The 21,404-nt window shown below is 43.3% G+C and overlaps 3 protein-coding genes across 3 annotated transcripts; 1 reads left to right on the top strand and 2 right to left on the bottom strand.

Moving 5' to 3' along the window:
• Window positions 1-24: 24 nt before the first annotated feature.
• On the bottom strand, window positions 25-6,527 carry si:dkey-106l3.7. The gene is made up of 6 exons (XM_027006450.2): window positions 5,925-6,527; window positions 4,113-4,271; window positions 2,764-2,908; window positions 2,426-2,502; window positions 1,808-1,908; window positions 25-1,112 (listed from the first exon to the last, which is right to left on the bottom strand). Exons 1-6 carry the CDS (start codon window positions 6,525-6,527, stop codon window positions 1,043-1,045), a joined length of 1,155 nt encoding a protein of 384 aa, XP_026862251.2. The 3' UTR covers window positions 25-1,042.
• A 1,744-nt stretch (window positions 6,528-8,271) lies between these two features.
• fam166b (family with sequence similarity 166 member B) lies at window positions 8,272-13,270 on the top strand. Its single transcript, XM_027006499.2, has 6 exons — window positions 8,272-8,828; window positions 9,295-9,509; window positions 10,248-10,402; window positions 11,539-11,671; window positions 12,436-12,648; window positions 12,901-13,270. The coding sequence occupies exons 1-6, from the start codon at window positions 8,764-8,766 to the stop codon at window positions 13,002-13,004; spliced, it is 885 nt and encodes a 294-aa protein (XP_026862300.2). The 5' UTR covers window positions 8,272-8,763; the 3' UTR covers window positions 13,005-13,270.
• Window positions 13,271-13,545: 275 nt separating this feature from the next.
• On the bottom strand, window positions 13,546-21,198 carry LOC113575106 (iporin). The gene is made up of 11 exons (XM_027006429.2): window positions 21,009-21,198; window positions 19,329-20,614; window positions 18,672-19,191; window positions 18,067-18,437; window positions 17,718-17,928; window positions 16,581-16,657; window positions 16,180-16,354; window positions 15,959-16,064; window positions 15,830-15,876; window positions 14,745-15,420; window positions 13,546-14,379 (listed from the first exon to the last, which is right to left on the bottom strand). The coding sequence occupies exons 2-11, from the start codon at window positions 20,502-20,504 to the stop codon at window positions 14,250-14,252; spliced, it is 3,489 nt and encodes a 1,162-aa protein (XP_026862230.2). The 5' UTR covers window positions 20,505-20,614; window positions 21,009-21,198; the 3' UTR covers window positions 13,546-14,249.
• Between the last annotated feature and the right edge of the window lie 206 nt (window positions 21,199-21,404).

The raw sequence follows: 21,404 nt of genomic DNA, 5'->3' as shown, positions 1-21,404 counted from the left end.
TGCAAATGTTTTGAAAATACAAGGATCAGTGATTATTTTGTTATTTTGAGAGGAAGAGAAAGGAATGTTTACACTGAATATCTTAACATGAAAGAAACTAGTCATTCCAAAGTGAACACATAACATATCGAACATCTGACAGAGAGAACATCTCACAGAGAGAACACCTCACAGAGAGAACATCTCACAGAGAGAACACCTCACAGAGAGAACATCTCACAGAGAGAACACCTCACAGTCATGGAAACGTGCTGACAGAGAAGCACCTACAACTCCTCTCTGTCTTCTCATCTTGGCATTATTTTAGCAGCAGACAAAAATGGTACATATTAAATATATCATACAATATATTCTGCTTAGATTTTTGGAATACACATACAAAATATTGCAACACATGTTACATTTCCTTAAGCACACTGAGATTGCTCTGGGTTTTAAGAATGTAACATCCATATTCTTTAACCTAAGCTGTAAAAATGAGTCCTGACAACAGGCAAAATACGAGAGTAAGGAGAAACTTACTATCTTAACAGGTACTCTTTCCACTGTCATAATTCTTATGCAGTGGTATACCATAGGTGTGTGGCATTATAAGTGCTTTCATAAGCAGTTCTAACACATCAATTCAGATCACACTGAATCACGGTGACACACGGGACAGGAACAAACTGGCTGGATCCAGTCTGTATTACTGACCTAACTCACATCTAACCTCACCCAGGAATTAGGTCTTGCCATACCAATGCTGATGCAATTTGAACACTTGCTGTAACACCTGAAGTAATCCCATAATTCAGGCCTGGTATCCTAATCACAGATTAAAGCCCCGCCGAACAAAATCCTGCTGTCAGTGGAGACTCTGAGTGAGCACTAGGTGTGTGGGTGCAACTTTAATTCGAGACGTTGGAATCTGTGTAAAAAACACAAAATAATTTTAACAAGAGCTGTTTTCCAGGGCTGACTCCTTTACAGTGTACCCTAGGTTCATTTCTGCTATGGGTCTTCCGCCAGTTGATCTTGCATTAAAGGCACTGTGAGACTCTCACAGTCGAGTGGTCCTTCTCCTGCTTCTGAACAGCTGTCTTAGTGACGTTGTCTTCTCACTACTGGAGCTTTAGGATGAGATTAGCCAAAGGAAGAGTGAATTAACACCACCACCACCATGAAAGTGCTTTCAGATTAGGACAGTGATCAATATGGAATCAATTTAGTTGAATGAGGTTATTAAAAGTCTTAGATATGACAAACTGAAGGGATTTATTTTTACTGTAATTAATTACTTAATTAAAGTAACCAATTAATTTAGTTAATTAATTTAAAACATATATATTTTTAACATCATCATGAACTGTACCCATTCTGAAGTGAAGAATTTAGTACTATTGTTGGTTAATGCTTAGCTCATGAGTGCTAACCCAGCATGCTATAGTCTCACCAGTCACTCCCAGAGCATTTTGACTTCTCATGAGTGCTAACCCAGCATGCCATAGTCTCACCGGTCACTCCCAGAGCATTTTGACTTCTCATGAGTGCTAACCCAGCATACCATAGTCTCACCGGTCACTCCCAGAGCGTTTTGACTTCTCATGAGTGCTAACCCAGCATGCCATAGTCTCACCGGTCACTCCCAGAGCATTTTGACTTCTCATGAGTGCTAACCCAGCATGCCATAATCTCACTGGTCACTCCCAGAGCATTTTGACTTCTCATGAGTGCTAACCCAGCATGCCATAGTCTCACTGGTCACTCCCAGAGCATTTTGACTTCTCATGAGTGCTAACCCTAACCCAGCATGCCATAGTCTCACCTGTCACCTGTCACAGAGCGTTTTGACTTCTCATTCCTTCCCAGTGAGGTAATCTGTAGCTTCAGGCTTCTACTAAACTTTCTTGTCTTAGTTTCCTCTGCCTGGATAAACAAATGCAAACAATTAATCCAAGCTAGTTCATTCAACAACAAAACTCAAGACACACATCCTCATACTAGTGTTAGGACACTGAACGGCAACATGACACACAAGGACAATTATTAAATTACAGAACTGTAATTTTGAAGTAATCTTGCTGAGTAAAAAATATTATTTCAGTTAAGATATTAATCTGGTGATTGTCATTTGGTTGTTTGGTTATTAGTCTGGTAATTTTTCTTTGGAACGTATAGGGTAACTAATTACTACAATAGGAAAGTTATGTGAAAATAGGTTACGTTGACGTTTTAGTAAATCAATCAACAGTTCAACTGCATTTTTTTTTTTTTTTTACATTTTGTGGTAATCTCAAATTGCATTTCAACAATAAATTTACATTCCAAACTGATCTCACGTTACAACATGTTGGATCAACACACACATAACCAGTTTTGCTCGGTGTGTATCCTGGTGACTTTGGAAACAAACTGCTAAAGAGCGCACATGCACTTTTCTTACCGGCCGGATGTTCTCGGGTTCCTCTAGTAAGACATCTGTGGACATGAACTGTCCACCTTTGGAGGATTTAGCTCGGTCTGCGTGAGACACAGAACAACCCCATTCATCACTGCTCCAATAGGTAGGAACAGGAGTAGGAGATTCATGGCTGAACTGGACTTAAACGGTTCCTTAGAATTTGCCACAGTATCTTCACAAGTGCTGGCACAGAGATCAAGAAAACATTTACTTCTACATTACTGCTGCATAACCATATCATTTATTGTAACGACAGCACACACAATTATGTTCCTTAAGCTCTTGTTCTGTTGCTGTGGTGGGGAAATATTGCGACTCACTCTGCTGCTGGAGAAAAGCTCGTGTGTCAGACACAGTCCTGCGGCGGAAGGCATGAGACAAGAAGTCAGGCGGTTCTTCCAGACCCCAGAGCTCCGGCCTTTCTCCGTCTGCACAGTTAATTGCACCTTGCTGCGAACAAACAGACTGCAAAAAAAAATACAAAGCAATTAGATTAATCCAAATACTCCACAGCCCCGAAACATTCAGATGACTTATGAACATTCAAATGACTTATGAACAAAAAGACTGCAGAAATCCAAACATTTAAGTCAAATGACAAATACACACAAACCAATAGAGTTTAACATGCATATCCAATAAAGCATCCAATAAAGGATACAAACCAGCCAGGTTAACAAAAATACCAAAGAAAAATCACATTATACAAATACTGCACAAACGAAAAGCCATGCTGACACAAATACTGCACAAGCCAACCCACTTAGGTTAAGACAAATACTGCACAAACCCACTCAGGTTAAGACAAATACTGCACAAACCCACTCAGATTAAGACAAATACTGCACAAACCCACTCAGGTTAAGACAAATACTGCACAAACCCACTCAGGTTAAGACAAATACTGCACAAACCCACTCAGGTTAAGACAAATACTGCATAAACACACTTAGGCTAAGATAAATACTGCACAAGCCAACTCACTTTGGTTAATACTGCATATCAAAACTGTGGGTAATAGAAGCACATCAAGCACACAGTCAGCACAAATGCTGCGCAAAGCAAATGGCTTTGCTATAATCGTAACTGCTTTATGCACTTTATTCTTGTCTCGTTCCAGACTTTTCCGGGAGCCTAAAGTGAGCTGAGAGGTTTTATAATTCATGCCAACCACTTCAATCTACTCGTTTAGTGCTTTTCAGGGCAGACACTGTCACAGCAGATATAGTCACAAAGCAGGTGCCCTGAGCCCACTGAACTCATCACAGGAGACCATGAGACGCAGCATCCATAGGAACCGAGACTGATAAACCAGCATGACCTCTGGCAACCCAGGACAGGTAGGAAGACAGAGATCTGCTAATATTTTACAGAGGTATTACAGTCATCCTGGACACAATTTTAAGGCACAAATGTTTGGCTTGTTTTTAGACAAAACTAACTTCCAACTAGCTAAATATAAAACCCTAAAAGTAACCTTCAACTCAACCTAACCTTATAACGCAGAGAATTTATTACATTTGTTTCAGTGGGATATTAACAATCTGAATATATATCACCTAGAGGCACCCATTCAAATAACTGGACTTATCTTGGAATTTCTGTCCTCATTGAGGATGTGTGACTGACTCTATAGACCCATCTATCTACTGCAGGGACTTTGTCTCACCTTCCTCTCAGTCTCCCGCCGGCAGTCTCGGAGAGTCTCGACCTCCGCCTGCAGTCTCCGGTTCATCTTCTGCAGCCTGGCCATCTCCTGCATCACCTGGCACACCTGCTCCAGGTAGAGAAGGCCAGGAGACAGCCCCGTCTCTGTGTTGCCTTCAGCCTGCTGATACACACCCAACCGCACGCACATATACACATCCCCATCAATAAGAGAGACTGGGAATTCAAAGCTTCCAGTCCTGTGCTATGCACGGTGCACATGTCATCCCCTATAAGGTGCCCTTTGACCTCTCTACAGTGCACTTCTGCCCTCTGTAGTGCAATCCTGCACCTTAATGCTTCTGATACTATATTGTGCTGGTAGAAAACTAATTTTGTTAAATAAACTAATATGTTGCAACTGACAGAATTGCCATCTAACTCCACTTTTTTACCTCCAAAACAAATCAGCTAAAAAGTGCCTTCTCATTCATTTGAACACACCTTACATTTCAAAAGATAACAAGCCTTTGCCAGCCAAATGCCAAGAACGTATAAAATCTGATTAGACAACAAAATAGCTATAAAATGTTGCGTTCTTTAACCTCTCACATATGCGAAAGCTCTCACACACGTCCTGCACTCACTGCAATCTGCGAGCGCATTCTAGACACCCCCGCATTCCTGCTGAACCTCTCTGCCTTGGACCCATTCCAGTCATGCCTCACCTGAACCGACCGGTTTGCAGAAACAGCAGCGTCGACCGTGGCACACAGCGCACACAGTGCACGCGAACGTCTTTAAATAAACGTGTGATTATTGCCTCACTCAGGTATGTGAGAGGTGAACGTCTAATTATCTGACTTTGTCATAAAAGAAACTATGAAATTGGCCATTTGCAGACCAATAAATGTGATATGGTATGAAGTTCAGGCATCACGGGGCCTTGTTTTATTTACGTCCTGTTGACAAATTAAATGATTTTGGTCTTAGATGATTAGTCTACATTTGCCAAAATCAGATACATATTTTTTTTTGTGATTGTATATAGCCCAGTTAAAGTAAACATGGTAGACGCTTCCTTTTGTTAACTCACGTGCCCTTCCTTCTCCATCACCCCAACAGCTACTTTGCATTGGCTAGTCACTTTACTAGCTATATCTGTCCTATGCATTTTCTAGGCGTCCCGTTAGAGACTGTAGCACGTGAGATATGGCCAGATAAGATCTGGATGGCGAGCCACATTCTTAAGAGCTCTGTAGTAGTCTGGCTAGCAGGTTTATGTTCATGACGCTGCCACTGCTGGGCTGTGACCCCAAACATCCAGCCAACAGGGGCTCTGCATGCTTTTTGTCTATACTGTAAAGTGGGTGTGTTACAGGGCATAAATAACGACCGGAAAGGTAAGAACACAACGTTTGAAGTAAATGTGAACTAAAATCTGATGGTGGAATGCTAACTGAGCCGTATGCTCGGCCAGAACAGACAAAGTTGCGTTGCATACAGACCAGGGGGAAGAGAAATCACGTTCAGCCACCAGTCATGTATTCACGCACGTGTTTCCACTTGTGCATCTACACAAACGTGTGAATGAGCCGAACATAGTAGGAAATGAAACAGTTCCAAACAACACTTTCTGTGAAGTAATTAGCAAGTTATTTAGAATTACAACCATTCCATTAGAATATGCCTGTTTTTAAACTTTTTGTGTAGATCTTTTGTTAATGTCACCAATGTTAGTACAGTGCTTTTGTTTGGTGGAGACAATAACTGGGTCCATTGCAACATTACCAGTGTGCAGTAGCTTATAAGCAGGAGCCAAAGAGTACTGTACCTCTGCCAAGTCTGTGGTACTGAGGGCGTGCGGCTGTGCTGTGTGTGTTCGTTGGTGGTTTTCTGCCGAACCCTGTTGATGGGTGGGCTGTTGGTAAGCTTCTCCTGCGCAATGGCACACTCGGAAGCTGGAGACTGTGTGAGCGCGCCGGCGGGTACCCTCGTCCACGCCTGGCTCTGGGGAGCTCTTCCTTGTATCCTGTCTCCAGGCTGGCTTAGCTCTGTCCAAAGCCTGCTCCACTGGCCCTCCCTTGGCTGTGGTTGACTCCACATACCCCTCAGCTCCTCTGGAGAGCCACGACAAGGAGGAGGAGCACCGAGATGGACCTAGGGAGGAAGAGGAGGGTGGCGTATCTTCGGTGGTCTGTATGGGTGTGCTGGACAGTGGGGTCTGGGCGCTGGCCACTGACGGCAGCTCCACGCCAGAGTCCTCAGACTCCGACCGAAGCGTGATTCCCGGGAACCTCACGGTGTCTGTGGATGTGGAGTAACTGCCGTTAGTATCTAGGCGACTCTCCGAACCCCCACCAAGGAAAGCTGCGGCTGGGTATCCCTCTGCGACCCAGGTCTCTAGCAGACACCCGAAACTCCTATACAGATTCATTATTCCACAGGTCTGTCTCTGCCTCGCTCTCCCGGCCTTCTCCTACGCTGCCCAGCCTCTCTCCTGTACCCCCGTCCTCTACCCTGGCTAGAGAAGTTTGCTCGCTCCACATGTACCTTCCTGTGTGCCGAACAGACACCAATTCCACCTGAGAGGTGCTAACTGACTGCAGCTAGCAGGAAGTAGGTTTGAAGGTTGTGACACTGAAATCAAGGAATCCCAAAAGGACTGCCCACATTCCTTTCTACGGCATCTTGGAGTGGAATTGTGACACTTGTCTTCTCGCGCTTCCACTGTCATTCTCCCTGCCTGTCTGTCTGCCCCGACATGTCAGAACCTGAGAGCTCTGTGCCAGAATTCCTGGAGCAAAGAACACAGAAACTGGGAGTACGTGGAAAGCCAAGCGTACCGAAACTCAAAAGTGAACATTTCTGGGTAACTCCAATTTCATTGGTATACTGGTCACAAGTAGCATAATCTATCCAATATTTAGTCCAGTCTATCAACTCAGATCTACCTGTCAACAAACATATCAGATACTTCCATTGGTAATGAAGATTAATACTCTGTCTGTTGCCTAGATATGTGGATGGAGTAGACAGTAGGAACTCCTATAATATCATTCATTTCACCACCATCAGACACTTTACTGTGTAAACGTCTTGGGCCTCACAGGACATTCTATGCTACGTAAATGCTAGTGTGTATAAACACTAATACAATTCAATTAATTAACATTAAAATAAAAAAGTAACAAGAAGTTATGCTTTCCAAAAAAAAAAAAAAAGTGATATCTTTTGGGGGGAAATACTAAAATGAAAAGATGCAACTTGGATGAAATTACCATGTGGCCAAATCTTTGAGCAAATAAACACAGATAAGCTTAAAAACACGACTTTCTTAGCTGGAGTTACACTTTTGTATAGTACTTTATGCAGAGCATTCAAGGCAGTAACTTGGCAGAAAAGCATTCCTGCAGTCTGATAAGGTCTGATAAGGTATGCATTCCTGCATGTTGAGATGAGGAGATGGTGCACCTTATCAGAGAGACGGCCATTCTCTTCAGTCCCCTGCTTTCACAGCGTGTTAACTGTTATTACCAAACCAGAATTCTTATGTGGCAAAACTGAAATGGTCGCTGTGTTCTTACAGCTATAATGCGTATTTGGTTACTGTAATTTAGTTGTCCTTATGTTTGTTTTGTGCCTTTTTGGTTGTAAACCTAAAGTAATGAAATTAAAATGATTTCCTTCCCATGTCCTTAAGCCATCCAAAGCTCTCATTGCATTTCAAACTACATTAGTACCTTCTCTTCAACTGAATCTCCACATAAACACTTGCTCTCATTCAAATGCCCCAAATTCCTTTCTTTCCCCCCCCCCCCCCCCCACCACCACCACCACACCGGCACTGGTATGTGACCCGGGGGGGCGTTTTGACCATTCTTTAGCACTGATGTTACTGTGTGTAAGAAAGCAACATTATTATATTTCAGTAATTCTGTTAGTAGCTTAGTAACTACGTATACTCTTTGCAAAACAAGCAAGCAAAGAGAAAAGCTAACGCTTCTGGTGTTCAGGACAAAACAAGACTGGTAGTTCTGAAACTGTCCACACGAGGGCGCCAGGCCACCATATATGAACGCCTCGGGTTGGCGCAGCAGCGCAGAGAACAGGTGTCAGTAAAATTTGTAACGCGCCACTTTACAATTTCTAGACTTCGTTTAAACTCATGTAGAGGAGGACCTTGAATCATTTAAATGCTTTTGCTCTAGAAAAACAGCATTTTTTGTAGCTGTTAGGCTATTTATGTAAGTTTAGCCTGTTTTATTCTAAGAGGGTTAACAGACTGTAGCTATATTAATAAATAGCGTACAAAAATGCGCGTTGAAATTGGGATTTTAAAATTGTACGTCCTCAAAACACACAGTAGCCTGGAGGTTTCAGCTATGATGCATTTATTACTGCAGATCTGCCAGTAATTGGCCTAGTAGATGTTTGGCGCAGTACTATTACAATATCCAAAGCTCAGTAATAAATATCATCACTTGAGGCCAGTTTATTAGTGACAAACCGCTGGACTAGTGAAGCCCCACCGGGCTGAAACACCTGCGCGTTCGCTGCTAACGTCTTTAACTCGTCACTACGGCAACCGTGAAAACACACCGGCGACCGACACAGTACCGGTGCCGTCTGGCTGCTCCCCGGACGCTGCCAACGAGCAAAGGAGCGCCTGCATGGAGCAGTTTCCCCCCAAATTTAGCAAGGTGTTGGTCACCCCCGACCCTCATTACACACCAGGGTAAGTACAACAGGAAAAGCGTTTGGCATCTTAAAACGTTACTGTCGACTATGAACAACATGGTTTTGTTTGTTTGTTTGTGTGTGTGTGTGTGTGTGTGTGTGTGGGGGGGGGGGGGGGGGGGTATATTGTAGTGGTCGTGCAGACCTCTTTATTTCTTTCTTTCACCGTTAGAATAGACTAGTAGCCTACGAACACTGAAACGCTAAACACAGCGAGTTGTGGTAGGGGCTGTGTAGTTGCAGAAGTTACCCAGGGAAACCTCGCTTCCTCTTGTAAAAAGAACTGGAAGAGCAGGGTAGTTTGTGCACACGGAGGAACCGCCAAACACTTCACTATTACTTTTTTTTTGTTGCGTGAACTTAAGCAAAGTCAAAACACACAATACACCAGCATGCATTTACTCTGTATAAAACACTGCCATAATAATAATGATAATTCTAACACTCTAGTATTTGCTACACAGGTACGCAGGCTACTGCCCACAGCTGAAATACCACCTGGGGGAGACGTACGGAAAGCTGACGGCCAAGCTCCTCACCTGTCCGGATATCTCCCACTCTCGCAGACTAGTGCTGCAGTCCACGTCCACGGAGACGCCCATGCAGCTGCGCGCTGAGATCTGGAGACGTCACACAGCACATGGCAGGCAGCTGCAGAGAATGATACCAGGCTACACGGGTTAAAGCTTCACTCACACACACACAGAGACCCAGACACAGAGAGAGAGAGAGAATGATTTCAAAATTGTAGTAAAGTACACAGAGTTTTCAGAAAAACAGGACGTTTCAGACAGAGGTCCTTCATCAGCTGTATACGCAAAGTGCTTCTGAATCAGCAGCAGGACAGGAGGAACATGTTTATATATGAAACTGTAGATGTTTAATTCATAACATTCATTCCATGGGGTCTAAAGTTCCAAGAGTGTAGATCAGTTCTTTTTCTTTGGGTTTCCTAATTTAATTGCTACCATATAAACAACTGGCAATGTAAACAGATTTGTCATTAATGCAGGGTCCATTACTATTAAAATGTCTTGCCACTGGAAATGACAAGTCCTTAATTCTTATGGTCCGAAGGGGTTCAACAAACCGATCTTTAAGCCTTCCCTTGGTTTCTCCAATATAAAGCAGATTACATCTCTTGCAGTAGACAACTACTGCAGTGATGCATGAGGAGGAGTAGGTGATGACGGTTAATACTTTAGTGCCAGTTAATTTAGTGGTTGTGATTTATATTTACATGCAGCACATCGAGAGCAGTTGCAGGCTACAGTGCTACAGCCATTATTTGAATGATCATTTATCTCACTCTTGATGAGCATGTCTTTGATGTTTTTGTCTTGTCTTTATATATATATAGTGTGTGTGTGTGTGTGTGTGTGTGTGTGTGTGTGTGTGTGTGTTTGTTACTCTTAAGGTTTCGTTCCTAAAAGTCAGAACTACTTCTCAAAGACGTACGCAGAGACTTGTCGAGAGGCCCTGAGAGAGTTTGACTCTGATCAAAGGAGGAGAGTTCAGCTGGATCCTGAAGAGAATGAGCCCACAATCACCTATACACTCCCTGACTTTAAAGTAAGATACACACCTAGGCACGTATGCACACACACTGAAGTTTTACCCTACTGAGACCCAGACTATGTTGATGATGCATTTTTAATTTCTCCTAACACCTGGTAAACCACCTGACAACTACAGAAACTAAGCAATGTCTTCAGACAAGGAGTAGTGTGTGGATAAAAAATAGTCTCTTGAGAGGACAAAGTGATTAGATTCACCTAACAATTTTAAAATGTCAGTGTTTCATGAGGTTAAGTAAAAATCATAGATACCAATTCACCCTCTGCCTCCGCTGTGAGCCCCCGGTGTTGAGCAGCTCCTGGTTAAATATGAATGCAGTGGAGTTCAGGTCACATAGTGTGTGCTCTGTAAGATATACCAGTGGAAACCATCTCCAACAGTGCCGTCACTGTAACCTCAGAGCGCATAGTCTCTGTTCATCTCATGTCACGCATCTCCTGAACTGCCGGGATCCAGTCTCTCTTACCACAGGCACCAAACCCAAAGCTTAACCTCATCCCTCTCACATGTTCCAAATGTATCTGTGAGGTTTCCGAACTTCAGAAAAGGTTTTTCCGTGGATGATATCATGTCACACGTTAAGTTGTAATACTGAGATGGTAAGTATGTCCATCTGAGAGTCTGACCTCAACCACAGCCACAGTCCTTCCTTCTTCCACTGGGAATTTAGTCCCTCGGCAGTCAGTGAATCTGGTCTGTATGGAGCAGGTCTGTATGGAGTAGGTCTTAAGGGGCAGATCCATGTGGGGCTGGTCTGTATGGGGCAGGTCTGTGTGAGCTCAGTTAAGATCATTTTAGATCTGCTCGTAAAATTGTACACTCTTGTAGGGTTCATCAGATATTCCCATTCCTGGAGCTCTAAGGTTTGGCAAGTTGACTGATTGAGTGATTATGTGGTAGAACCTTACTGATCCCATGGGAAATGATCTCGGGAGGAAATTATTGTCTTGTACAATTGCCAGCATACTTGGCTCTGCCACACATGATCCATTAAGCACTTGAAACTGGAGGTGGAAACCACTGTCAGATTAATGACCCCTGTCAGATTACTGACCTCTGGGCAATATGTGTCCAGGAGAAGGGCAGATCATGCCTGGATAATCATGTTTTTTGTTGTTCTGGTTTTTTAGCCACAGAAGCTGAACACGCCTCTGACAGCCATCTGTAAAGAGCCTGTTTCTTATAAAGCTGTGGACCGATGGAAGCCACAAGGCTCTCCATACTTCATAGAAGACAGCAGTCCACATAAATACTTCATCTCAGGCAAGTCGCACAAGACACAATGACAGAATGTGAGAGTGTCCACTAACCATGTCTGACATGCACATACTGTGTCAGGGGCTCTCAGGGCCAGATGCCCCAGTACTACACAGTTTAGTGTTTGTCCTGCCCTAACATAGATTTAACTGGAGAACCCCTAACTGTGCTGTGCAGGGTTACCAGAAATATAAGTGAAAACTAGTGTTTTTGTATATATGCTTGCAAAAAATATGTATACAAATATTTTTAATTAAAATAAGTTACCAAAAAAAAGTTTATTTACTCACTCTCAGTTGGTATATTGTCCAGTTATCACAGCCCCTGTTCTTTCTGGCATGGAATCTAAATGTGTCTGCGAAATTTGAGAATTCACATTATTCCAGCACTTTTGTTGTTACCATTTTAATGAAATATGGCTTGGACGTTTAAAAAAGCTACGCTAAATCTGTCTCAAATTTAATTAACATATTCTTGGCTAAATATAAGCTGAGTAAAATGTTTTATTATTTTTTGATAAATGATGAAATAAAAGCAGTCCTGGGTAGTGGATTAAGACCTTTGTGCCCTGCTGCACACTCTGCAGTACATGACCCACGTGACCCCACAGTATGGGAGGCGCACGTGACCCACCGTGTGGGAGGCCCGCATGACCCACAGTGGGGGAGGCGCACGTAGTGCCCACTGATTGGCAGTGCTGTCTCGTTAGCATCAGCTGATGAATGAGATGCCTGTGAGTGAGTGAGAATATTGCGGTACTGTTCCTGCAGGGTTTACTGGTTATGTGCCTAAAGCCCGATTCCTGATTGGAACCAGCTACCCAGTCACCACCAACAAGGCACTGATACAGTTTGGTAAGGAGATGAAGGCTGGTTACAATGCCCTCAGCCTGGAGAGAGAAGCGGCTGAGAATCTGCCCCAGGTCCACACTATCTACCCCTCCCACCAAGGCCTGATGCCCTCGTACACAGGCCATGTGCCAGGTAGCAAAGCACTTTCTTTTTCTTCCTTGAAGTTCACTGATGTAGGACCAGTGCATTTCCTTTCTGTAGAATAACCTGTGGCAGTGCCTACTGTGAAAATAGCTACTATTAAAAAAACTTGGTAGCAGAAGTTTTCAGCTGTGGTGCTTTGGCAGGTTAAATGTAATTTTAATTTTCACTTTTTTAGGAAATGGGATGTTATTTTTTAGCTGTGTTGCCAAAGCAGAGCTGATCTTGTTTTTATGCCAACAGGGTACAAATTTCGATATGGCCACCCGTTTGGACAGCTCACCAGCGAAGCATTCAGCGGTACCCGCGGAGAGAAGAAGAGCAGGACAGGAGTCCTGGACCTCTAGCTGGACCGTGCCAGCAGGTCTGGGCCTCCAACTGCAATTAAAGGAATCTGTGTTGGCTAAAACACAACAAGACTTGGTTTTGAATGGAAACCTGTAGGTTTGCATAGGGAACTGTTCTAAAAGTACATTCTAAATCTACTTAAAATGTGATTGACATATTGTTTTTACTTGGCAATTTTAAGATGGTAAAAAAAAATTAATGTTCAATATATCACATAATTATAAAATATGTATAAAATGACTAGTAAAGCACTCTAGAAATATTATGTTGATCATTTTGTCTTTCTATAGAATGTTTTTTATTAAAACATCAAAAGTGGATTCTCAAATTCTTTTTGAAGAATTGTTTAACTTGGCACATAATACATGAAATGTCCAAATTGTAAATATGGTTAGACAAACCTTTATTGTGAAAGTTAGTGGGGAAAGAGGGGAATCACAACATCAGATGTGTAACCTAAACTGCTTTACATTTAAAACGACTTACAATTATGAGTGAGTACAACTTAAGCAATTGATGTTTAAGGGTCGTGCTCAGGGGCCCAACAGTGGCGGGACTTGAACCGGTAACCTTCCAATTACAAGTCAAGCACCTTAACCAGTGAGCTACCACTGCTTTAAAGGACTGTGCCTGAGGCGGGACCAGACTCTGCATAGTACATCTCCATTCACAGGAAAACACCGTCACCACCTCCTGATGCTGAACCTACACTACATTTTATCAGTCAGTTAACTTTGCATGCATTTTACTACAAAGACTCATTTAAACTAACTGAAGATTAAGTGCTTTACAGAAATAGTAGTTTATTGTCATGCAATAAATCTTATGTTAACTGGGAGCACAGAGAACACTGAACCTCAGTAGTGGAAGTCAATAGTAGCAAATATATCGATTAAAAGTAGTTCAGACTTATAAACAAAATGCCATAAACAATCTTTGTACTTTTCAATTGAATTCAATTGAAATGCTACCTTACTTTTGGCTTAATCCGTGCCCAAGGTTATTCATCTGACCCTTAAAAAGAGTCTAGAGTGGCTTACATGGGTCCGTTTCTGTCTCGCTAAGGTGTTCTGGGCACGATGGAGAAATGCAAGTGTGTGTGGGTCGATGACTTGTTTACATTTCACTCAGAAAATGACAGTTTTCAGCAGGGCATACTTTCATTATTGTTTAAAAAATGGACAAACTCATCCTGGCATCTTTAGAAAACTGAGCACTTAATATTCAGTATTAATAGCAGTCGATCAGGAATGCAGCTGTGGCTGTGGACGGATTGTTCTTTTGTTCCACAGCCTGTCCGTCTTACCAGCCCAGACCGACTGGACCAGCAATTCCACCTTTGATGCTCCCATCTTGAGCCATTGTGACGGTAGCCTGAATGAAGACAAAAGACAAAACCTATAACTTGATTTAGCTCATGAAGACCTTGACAGTTAGTTTGTACACTGAAGCACTTCTGCATTAAAACTTGAAAACACTAAACTGCATGTTCCCATTCCTCTTCATACAGTCCCAGTTCTCTGTCCTATTCATAGAGGGCAGCTATGAATTCAGGCTTCTGCATCAACTCATTAGAAATATGCCTAATTAAAATATGTGAAGTCTTGCCTGATGATAAGTACAACTTGACAAATTGAGAGAGGTGTATTACTCTACTGGAAGGAAAATCACTCAGGAACCCGCAGACTTGCGAGCACTAGAGGGCGACCAGCAGTGCTGGCTCTCTTCTCTGTACTGACCTGCTTCTCTTGGTTGGCATGCTTCTTTTTTGTGTGCTGTCCATTGCCACTGGAGTGCTGATCCCCGAGCCAAATAACCAAGCCCAGTACAGCTCTCCAGTGGCCTTGCTGCCTGGAGACGTCGCCGAGACCCTCCCTGTTCTACTCTCCCTGTTTTCCACTATCAGCTCTACACCTCCTGCTTGGGGAGGGCTATGGGAGCAGATGTCCATCTCAGCAAGCCACCATCCGGCTCTCTCTCTTCTAGAGCACACAGGAGACACAGAATTCTGTCGCTGTCCTGCAGAGAGCAGCTTGGGAAGCTTACAGAACCTACCCACACAGCCTGTGAGCTTCTTAGTCATGTGTGTGCTACAGGCTGCGTGACTCTCAGCCTGGGCCAGAGTGTGTAGTGCGTTTTCCTCCTTCTCTCTAGGCCTTTCTGGAGAGCTGACCCTCCTCGGGTTGGGGGATATCTGCAGGAACGTGCAGGCAGACAGGGGAAGAGGTCCCGAGGTGGGTATCGGACGCTGCTCTGGCCTGCTCTGGAGCCTGAGCTCAGAGAGGAGGTGGAGGTCAAAGGGTAGATGGGACAGCGGCTGCAGCAGAAGGAGAAGCTCCTGGAACAGAGACCCACATGCTGGGCCTTGAGATAGAGTAAGGAAAGCCCAGGGGTGGTAGTACTCAGTTACCACACCTGAGAGAGAGGGAGGGAGAGATGTAAAGAGCAAAAGAGAGATTATTAATAGTAGTAGTGATAGCAGTAGTGGTAGAAGTAATAATGGTAGTAATCATCTCTGTTGTAGTAGTAGGAGGAGTACTGTTGCTGTAGATGTTATTATTAGTAGTAGTGTTTTTACTATAATAATGTCTACCTGCTATGTGCCAATACAATATTTAAATCTATTTTACCTTTTTGTTTACCATTCAGCATTATTAAATTTAATTTTTTTTAAAGATTAGGTCATACAGGTGTGAATATTTGTCATGCCAATAAAGCACCATTGAATTAGAGTGAACTGGTGAGGTGAGTAATGTGAATTGACATTTCAATGACACCAGCAGTGGTGATGAGAGAAGTGTTAGTGTGAAACACCACTGCTTACCTGCACAGGTGTGTAAGTGATGAAACCACGCCTCCAAAGCACGCAAGCTGTGGAACAATAATACTATTATTATAGAATAGTTTATGTTGTCTAAATTGCTTTCTAAATTGCTTTAAAACTGGAACCTACTTCAGGAGACCTAAGAAGAAAGCATTAAGCCTCAAATTGTGACTGGTTAACTGTGAGCACTTCCTAACAACTGAAACCAGACTGTGGAGAACACGGGTAGATGGGCCTGAAACAAAAGAATCACACATGCACAAAACTACAATAACCACAAGGATGTAATACCAACATCAGTACCAAATGCTAAATTTGAATCATGAACCAGGATTCCGGATTCCCCCAACCTGGCTGTGAAGATGCCTCCACCACGCTCCATGGTTTATTATGCTGCTGTCCAACAACCAAGTCATGCTTGAAGGCTTTCAGCCCATCCTGCAGAATGTTCCGGATTGCGGGGCAAAGCTGTCCCAGGACTAGCTTACTGATGCTGGGACACAGCAAGCTGTTGCCCAGTCTGATCTGAGATCAGATTGTAGCACAGTCAGTAAAGTCTCCCTAAGTGGTCAGAAATGTCTTTAAAAGCTACATTGGAACACTAGCCCAAATCCTGCTACTTTTATTCCTAAACTTGTTCTAATTGGACCTGCTACAGCTGGCTTCGTGTTGAATCTGGGGGAGAAAGTTGCCCCACTTTACATTGTTATATACACTGTATTCTTTGAATTAGGTTGTCTCCTAATCCCACCTTCTCCTCCAGATCTCTGTAGGAGCTGAAATGGGCTGTAATCAAATCCACTGCCGAGCTCACAGTTTTCAGCAGACCTCAGTGGCATAAAACACACAGAGAGAGAGAGAGAGCGAGAGAGAGAGAGAGAGAGAGAGAGCGAGAGAGAGAGTGAGAGAGAGAGCGAGAGAGAGAGAGAGAGAAATGGTTTATGATTATGGTATATGATATATTTTTCTCTCTCCCTGTCTGCGTCAGATACATTAGTTGCATGCACTGGATGTAATAATACTTTTAGAATACTATAAATAGTATTTGCACATTGTGCAGTACCTGACTAATCAAATGTCTAAAAGGCATGAAAAAAACTGCAAAGAAGTAATCCATTCTAGAAAAATTACTTGAATTAAAATGTTCTAACACACACACACACACACACACACACACACAAAGAGAGAGAGGGATTAAAAAATACGTCACAATTCAAAGCAAACCCCTGCAGGGTGCTAGAAGCTGCAGAGATAAATGTGTCTGACTTGATCCTTTGTGCTGCACAGACATGAAAATCGAAATATCACACAGCAGACTGATGGAGAGAGATTCAGGGGCGGCTTCTGGTGCTCTGTCACAGCTCTGTCTTAATGCTATCCTTAATCCTTGATTTCATGTTACCCTGGACACGAGCGTCTGCTAGAAGCTGTACGTGTAAATGTGGAGGTGTGTTCTGTGAGGGGCTTGCAGGGCTGCTGATGCAAACGCTACCTTGACAGGGTGTCTCATTCTGACAGACAGAGAGCCCAAGAAACCTCCCCTGAAACCCCCTCCAACTTTACACGCAAAGAAAATACATGTTTACAACAACTTAAAACAACTTAAACAACCCAAAATTGCAGTAAAGTACACATGCATGTGTGTAAAGAAGTCAGTTTAGAATGAATTATTAATTAATGAATCATTAATAAATGAATTAATTATGAAATGAACTATTAAATAATTAACCCAAGGGATCATTCAAGTGCTTCTTGAAGAGGTGGGTCTTTAGTCTGCATCTGAATAATCATTAGCATTCAATCTTAAAGAAACAGACTGATTCCACACTGAAGAAGCTTAAAGATGTGATGCAGGGCAACTCTCTGGGTGGCCAGTAGAGATTCTTACTTATTTGGGCCCAAAAAGCTGCATCTGGGGGCCATGGAGGTCTTCGCCCAGCACCAGATACAGATATGAGGGACATCTCAGAGGTCAGGGAGGTCCATGAGGGAATGGCTGGACAGGGACTATGAAGAGAGAGCTCACACTCTTCTTGGCTGCCTGGTCTTGAGGTTAGAATCTCCTCTCCCAATTCATGAGGAATCTGAAGTGAGGATACCTGTGTAGGAAGAGCGGACTGTAAAGAGTCGATACTCAGAAACTGCTTGACAGAAGCCAGTGGCTGACCAGCACAACACTGTTTAGGGATTATATGGTTTTGGTCCAGACAAATTTGACCAGGGCTCTTTTCAGGCACCTTGGGTTCTAGGGTCTTGTGATCTGATTCATGGTGGGTATGGGTCTGGACCCAGTGAGGTGAAAAGTGGGACTGAACCGGACTAAGGCTGCAGGTCGAACAGACGTCTGAGCTGGACTCCAGATGGATGGAGTAGTAATTCCCCAGAGGAGAAGCTCCCAGGTGGCCAGCCAGCTGTGTGCATTTGCCTGTGTTTTTGGATGTGCCAGTCTTTTCATGTAAATGGCTGATGTACTGGCTCAGAAGTGAGCCCAGGTCCTTTTTGTGCTGCTGTCCTGATGGAGGCTGAAGAATAAAGGGCTGGATGGGTAAAGAGGTGGGTCTCTGGGCTTTAGTGTAGCGTATCACCTCTGGGGATGAGGCACAAGGTCCTACATATGACAATGATGAGAAAAGGATGTATTAAACCAAATGAAAAAGCCACCATTCCAAAAATGCCAAAAATATTGATAATGAAAACCAGATGATTTCCATTATAATTCATTGCTTATGAAATCATTTTTATCTTAATTTTTTTTTATTAGGATAATTTGGAAATAAAGACCCATTTAAGGCAAATTGTCTAATGAACATTTCATAATGCTACATAATGCTAGTTTGCTCACCCTCGAATGTAGATGGAGTACTGCAGATTACAGAGGTTGCAGAGTTTGGTGACATCTTGGCAGTATGGTTTGAGATTGCAGTTACATTTGGTCCCAGTTGAACTGTTCTCTCACTGCGGGAAGTGCTCTTGGTGTTCACACTGTTTTTCACTAAAAGTGAATCCTTGTCACCCATTCTGCTGCAAGCAAGTGTCACAAATGAGGTGACTTGTTGCTTTGAATCATGTGAGGACACATCTGTGTCTGTGTGGCTTAGACTTCTTGGCTCACATGAGGACAGGTTTATGTCTGTTTGCATTGGATGTCTTGCCACATGTAGCTGGGCTTCCTGATTTGGTGAGTTCTGGCACTCTTTAACCTCAACTCTGCTTTGAGGCTGAGCAGTGTGTTCTTGGCTATTAAGTTCTGGATCTTGGGAATTTTGGTGCCATGTCTCATTGTGTGACTTTTTTTCTCTTGCTCCTTTTGGCAGGTTCTTGATGACTGTCTGGACCCTGTTCGGCTGAGTATTCCCATCACCCTGGGAAAGAAGACACTCAGAAAGGTATCATAATAACAACAATATTGGCTTTAAAAATTACTTTACATCTTAAAGACTACAGCAGAAATAACTATAATACAATCATTAGCCTAGATGCTATACTGCTGCTACAGTACCTGGAGGTCCTCCTCAAGGACCCGCCTTTCTTCCTCTGGCTGTTTGAAGAGGTAGTATTCACCGGGTGGGGTCACACGTCCACGGCTGTGAGCCATGTTCAATGATGACGATACTGGACTCGGAAAGGACAAGGGTGAAAGGTCACAAGCCACCAGCTTGTAATAATTTTGGGCAGATGTCATTAGATGGTTTTGGCTTTGTAGCCTAGCAATGCCATTAGGAATCTCGAGAGACAAAGGATCAAAGTCTAGTGGGTGGTTGTTACAGTTTGGATCTACTCCACAAGGAGACAAGCAGAGAATGGGCTTGACATCATCATCCTGGGACATGGAAGCAGGCCAATGGGACTTCTTGGCAGGAGAGTCAAGGTCAGCTAGCATAGAAAATACAGCATTATTGGCTATGCTCTGAATGGCAGTGAAGTTATCAAGCACTCCCTCAGAGCTTTTTCTTGAAGAGTCACTGACATAATCTGTCTGGTTTTGAGTAGAGGACTCACAATCTGAGAAGGCTTTAGAAACATTTTCATTATAGTCCTCTTCATCCTCATTTTCTTGCTCCTCAAAGTCCATTAATATTCGGGTGCTATTGTTGTCCCTACAGTGTTGAGGCCCTGAGTCTAACAGGCTTCTGACCTGGTCATCTTCTTTGCTGTTCCCATACAGGTACATATCTTGGTGCATCATCTTGGCCTTCAGGTTGCATACTGGGCTACTCCCACTGCAGTGGTTGCTGTTGAAAATCCTAGGCTTAGTGGTGTTCTGCAAGGCTCTATTCTGGGTGATATTTGAGGTCCCATGAAGCTCAAAAGAGGAGTCTTCGTAATTATTCAGGTCATCTCCATCCAAATAATCATCTCTCTCATTATCATTTCCTTCTGATTCAGGGAATAAATCTTTTTGCAATTGTGGGGTATCCCTGCTTTGGTAGAGGTTTAACTGGGAGGTTTGGGAGGACTTGTGTCGTCTAGTGTTTTCAACAGCATGATTTGTGTTTTTGACCTCATTATTGGAGCTTGAGTTTCTTCTGTGGCTCTGGTAGTTGCAGTCCACCTCAGGCAGCGTGATACTGGGGTTCAGGCTAAGAGACGAGGGGTTTCTGGGTCCCTGGACTGAACTGTATAGCTGACAGCTTACAGTTAGGGCCTCCCCTGGCAGCTTAACAGAAGCAGCCATTTTTCCAGTATGAAATTTAATCAGGGAAGGAACAGAGCGTTGAGACTGAATAGCTCAGAAGTTAACTCCCATAACTATATAACGTTCCACCTCCATCATAAAAAACAGACCTGGTGAAAGAGAGGAACATACAGTGTCACCTGCAGTGATATCCCTCTGCTACCTCTTCACGACTTTTGGATATCCATTCATATCCTTAACTTCACATTACAGGACATTTCATTAAATGCATAAAAACAAACAGCTCATCACTGTTGGTATTTTTAAACATACCATAATTTATTTATTTCTGCTCTAAGAACACAAAACAGGATCAAACTCTGAATTCTAAGTTTAAATGACAAAACTAGCCCACCAAGGTCAAACCATTAAAAAGGTCTACAGAGCCAAAGGATTACCCATGCATAATACTCCACCCACAACTCTACAGCCCACAACACACACTCTCTCACACACGATCTGCACTCACACATAGAATTTCTTCATATTGAAATGTACACTTACCAGCAGGGAAAAGCCAAAAAGCAAAGCCTGACCAGAAGGCAAAAGCAAAGCCATTTTCTCAGCTTAGCCTCCTTTGTTTTGATTTTGTTTTTCCCCTTCTCACCATCTCTCCCCCTCAAGTCTCCCTTTTATCTGCCCACCCTCTGTCTCGTTCCCGGTCCAGCCGTTTGGAGCCCTGCGCAGTCCTATGGCAAGAGCATCAGCAGTGCCTCTGAGCATGCTCAGTGATGCAGCGGGCAGGTGAAGGAGGCAGAGCTTGCTCTGTTCCCAGCGGGGAGGAGCTGCTGGATGCTGACTCACACACAGGCTAGACCACAGGACCTGAGAGAACAAGCTCGGAGTGCCTCAAGCGAAACACGGCAATCTTTGGCTTCGTGCCCTCGTGGGAGGGAGACA

This window comes from Electrophorus electricus, chromosome 17 (genome assembly GCF_013358815.1).
Source record: "Electrophorus electricus isolate fEleEle1 chromosome 17, fEleEle1.pri, whole genome shotgun sequence".
Taxonomy (NCBI): domain Eukaryota; kingdom Metazoa; phylum Chordata; class Actinopteri; order Gymnotiformes; family Gymnotidae; genus Electrophorus; species Electrophorus electricus.
The sequence above is the reverse complement of the archived record's forward strand: the minus strand, read 5'-3'. Positions and strand labels throughout refer to the sequence as shown.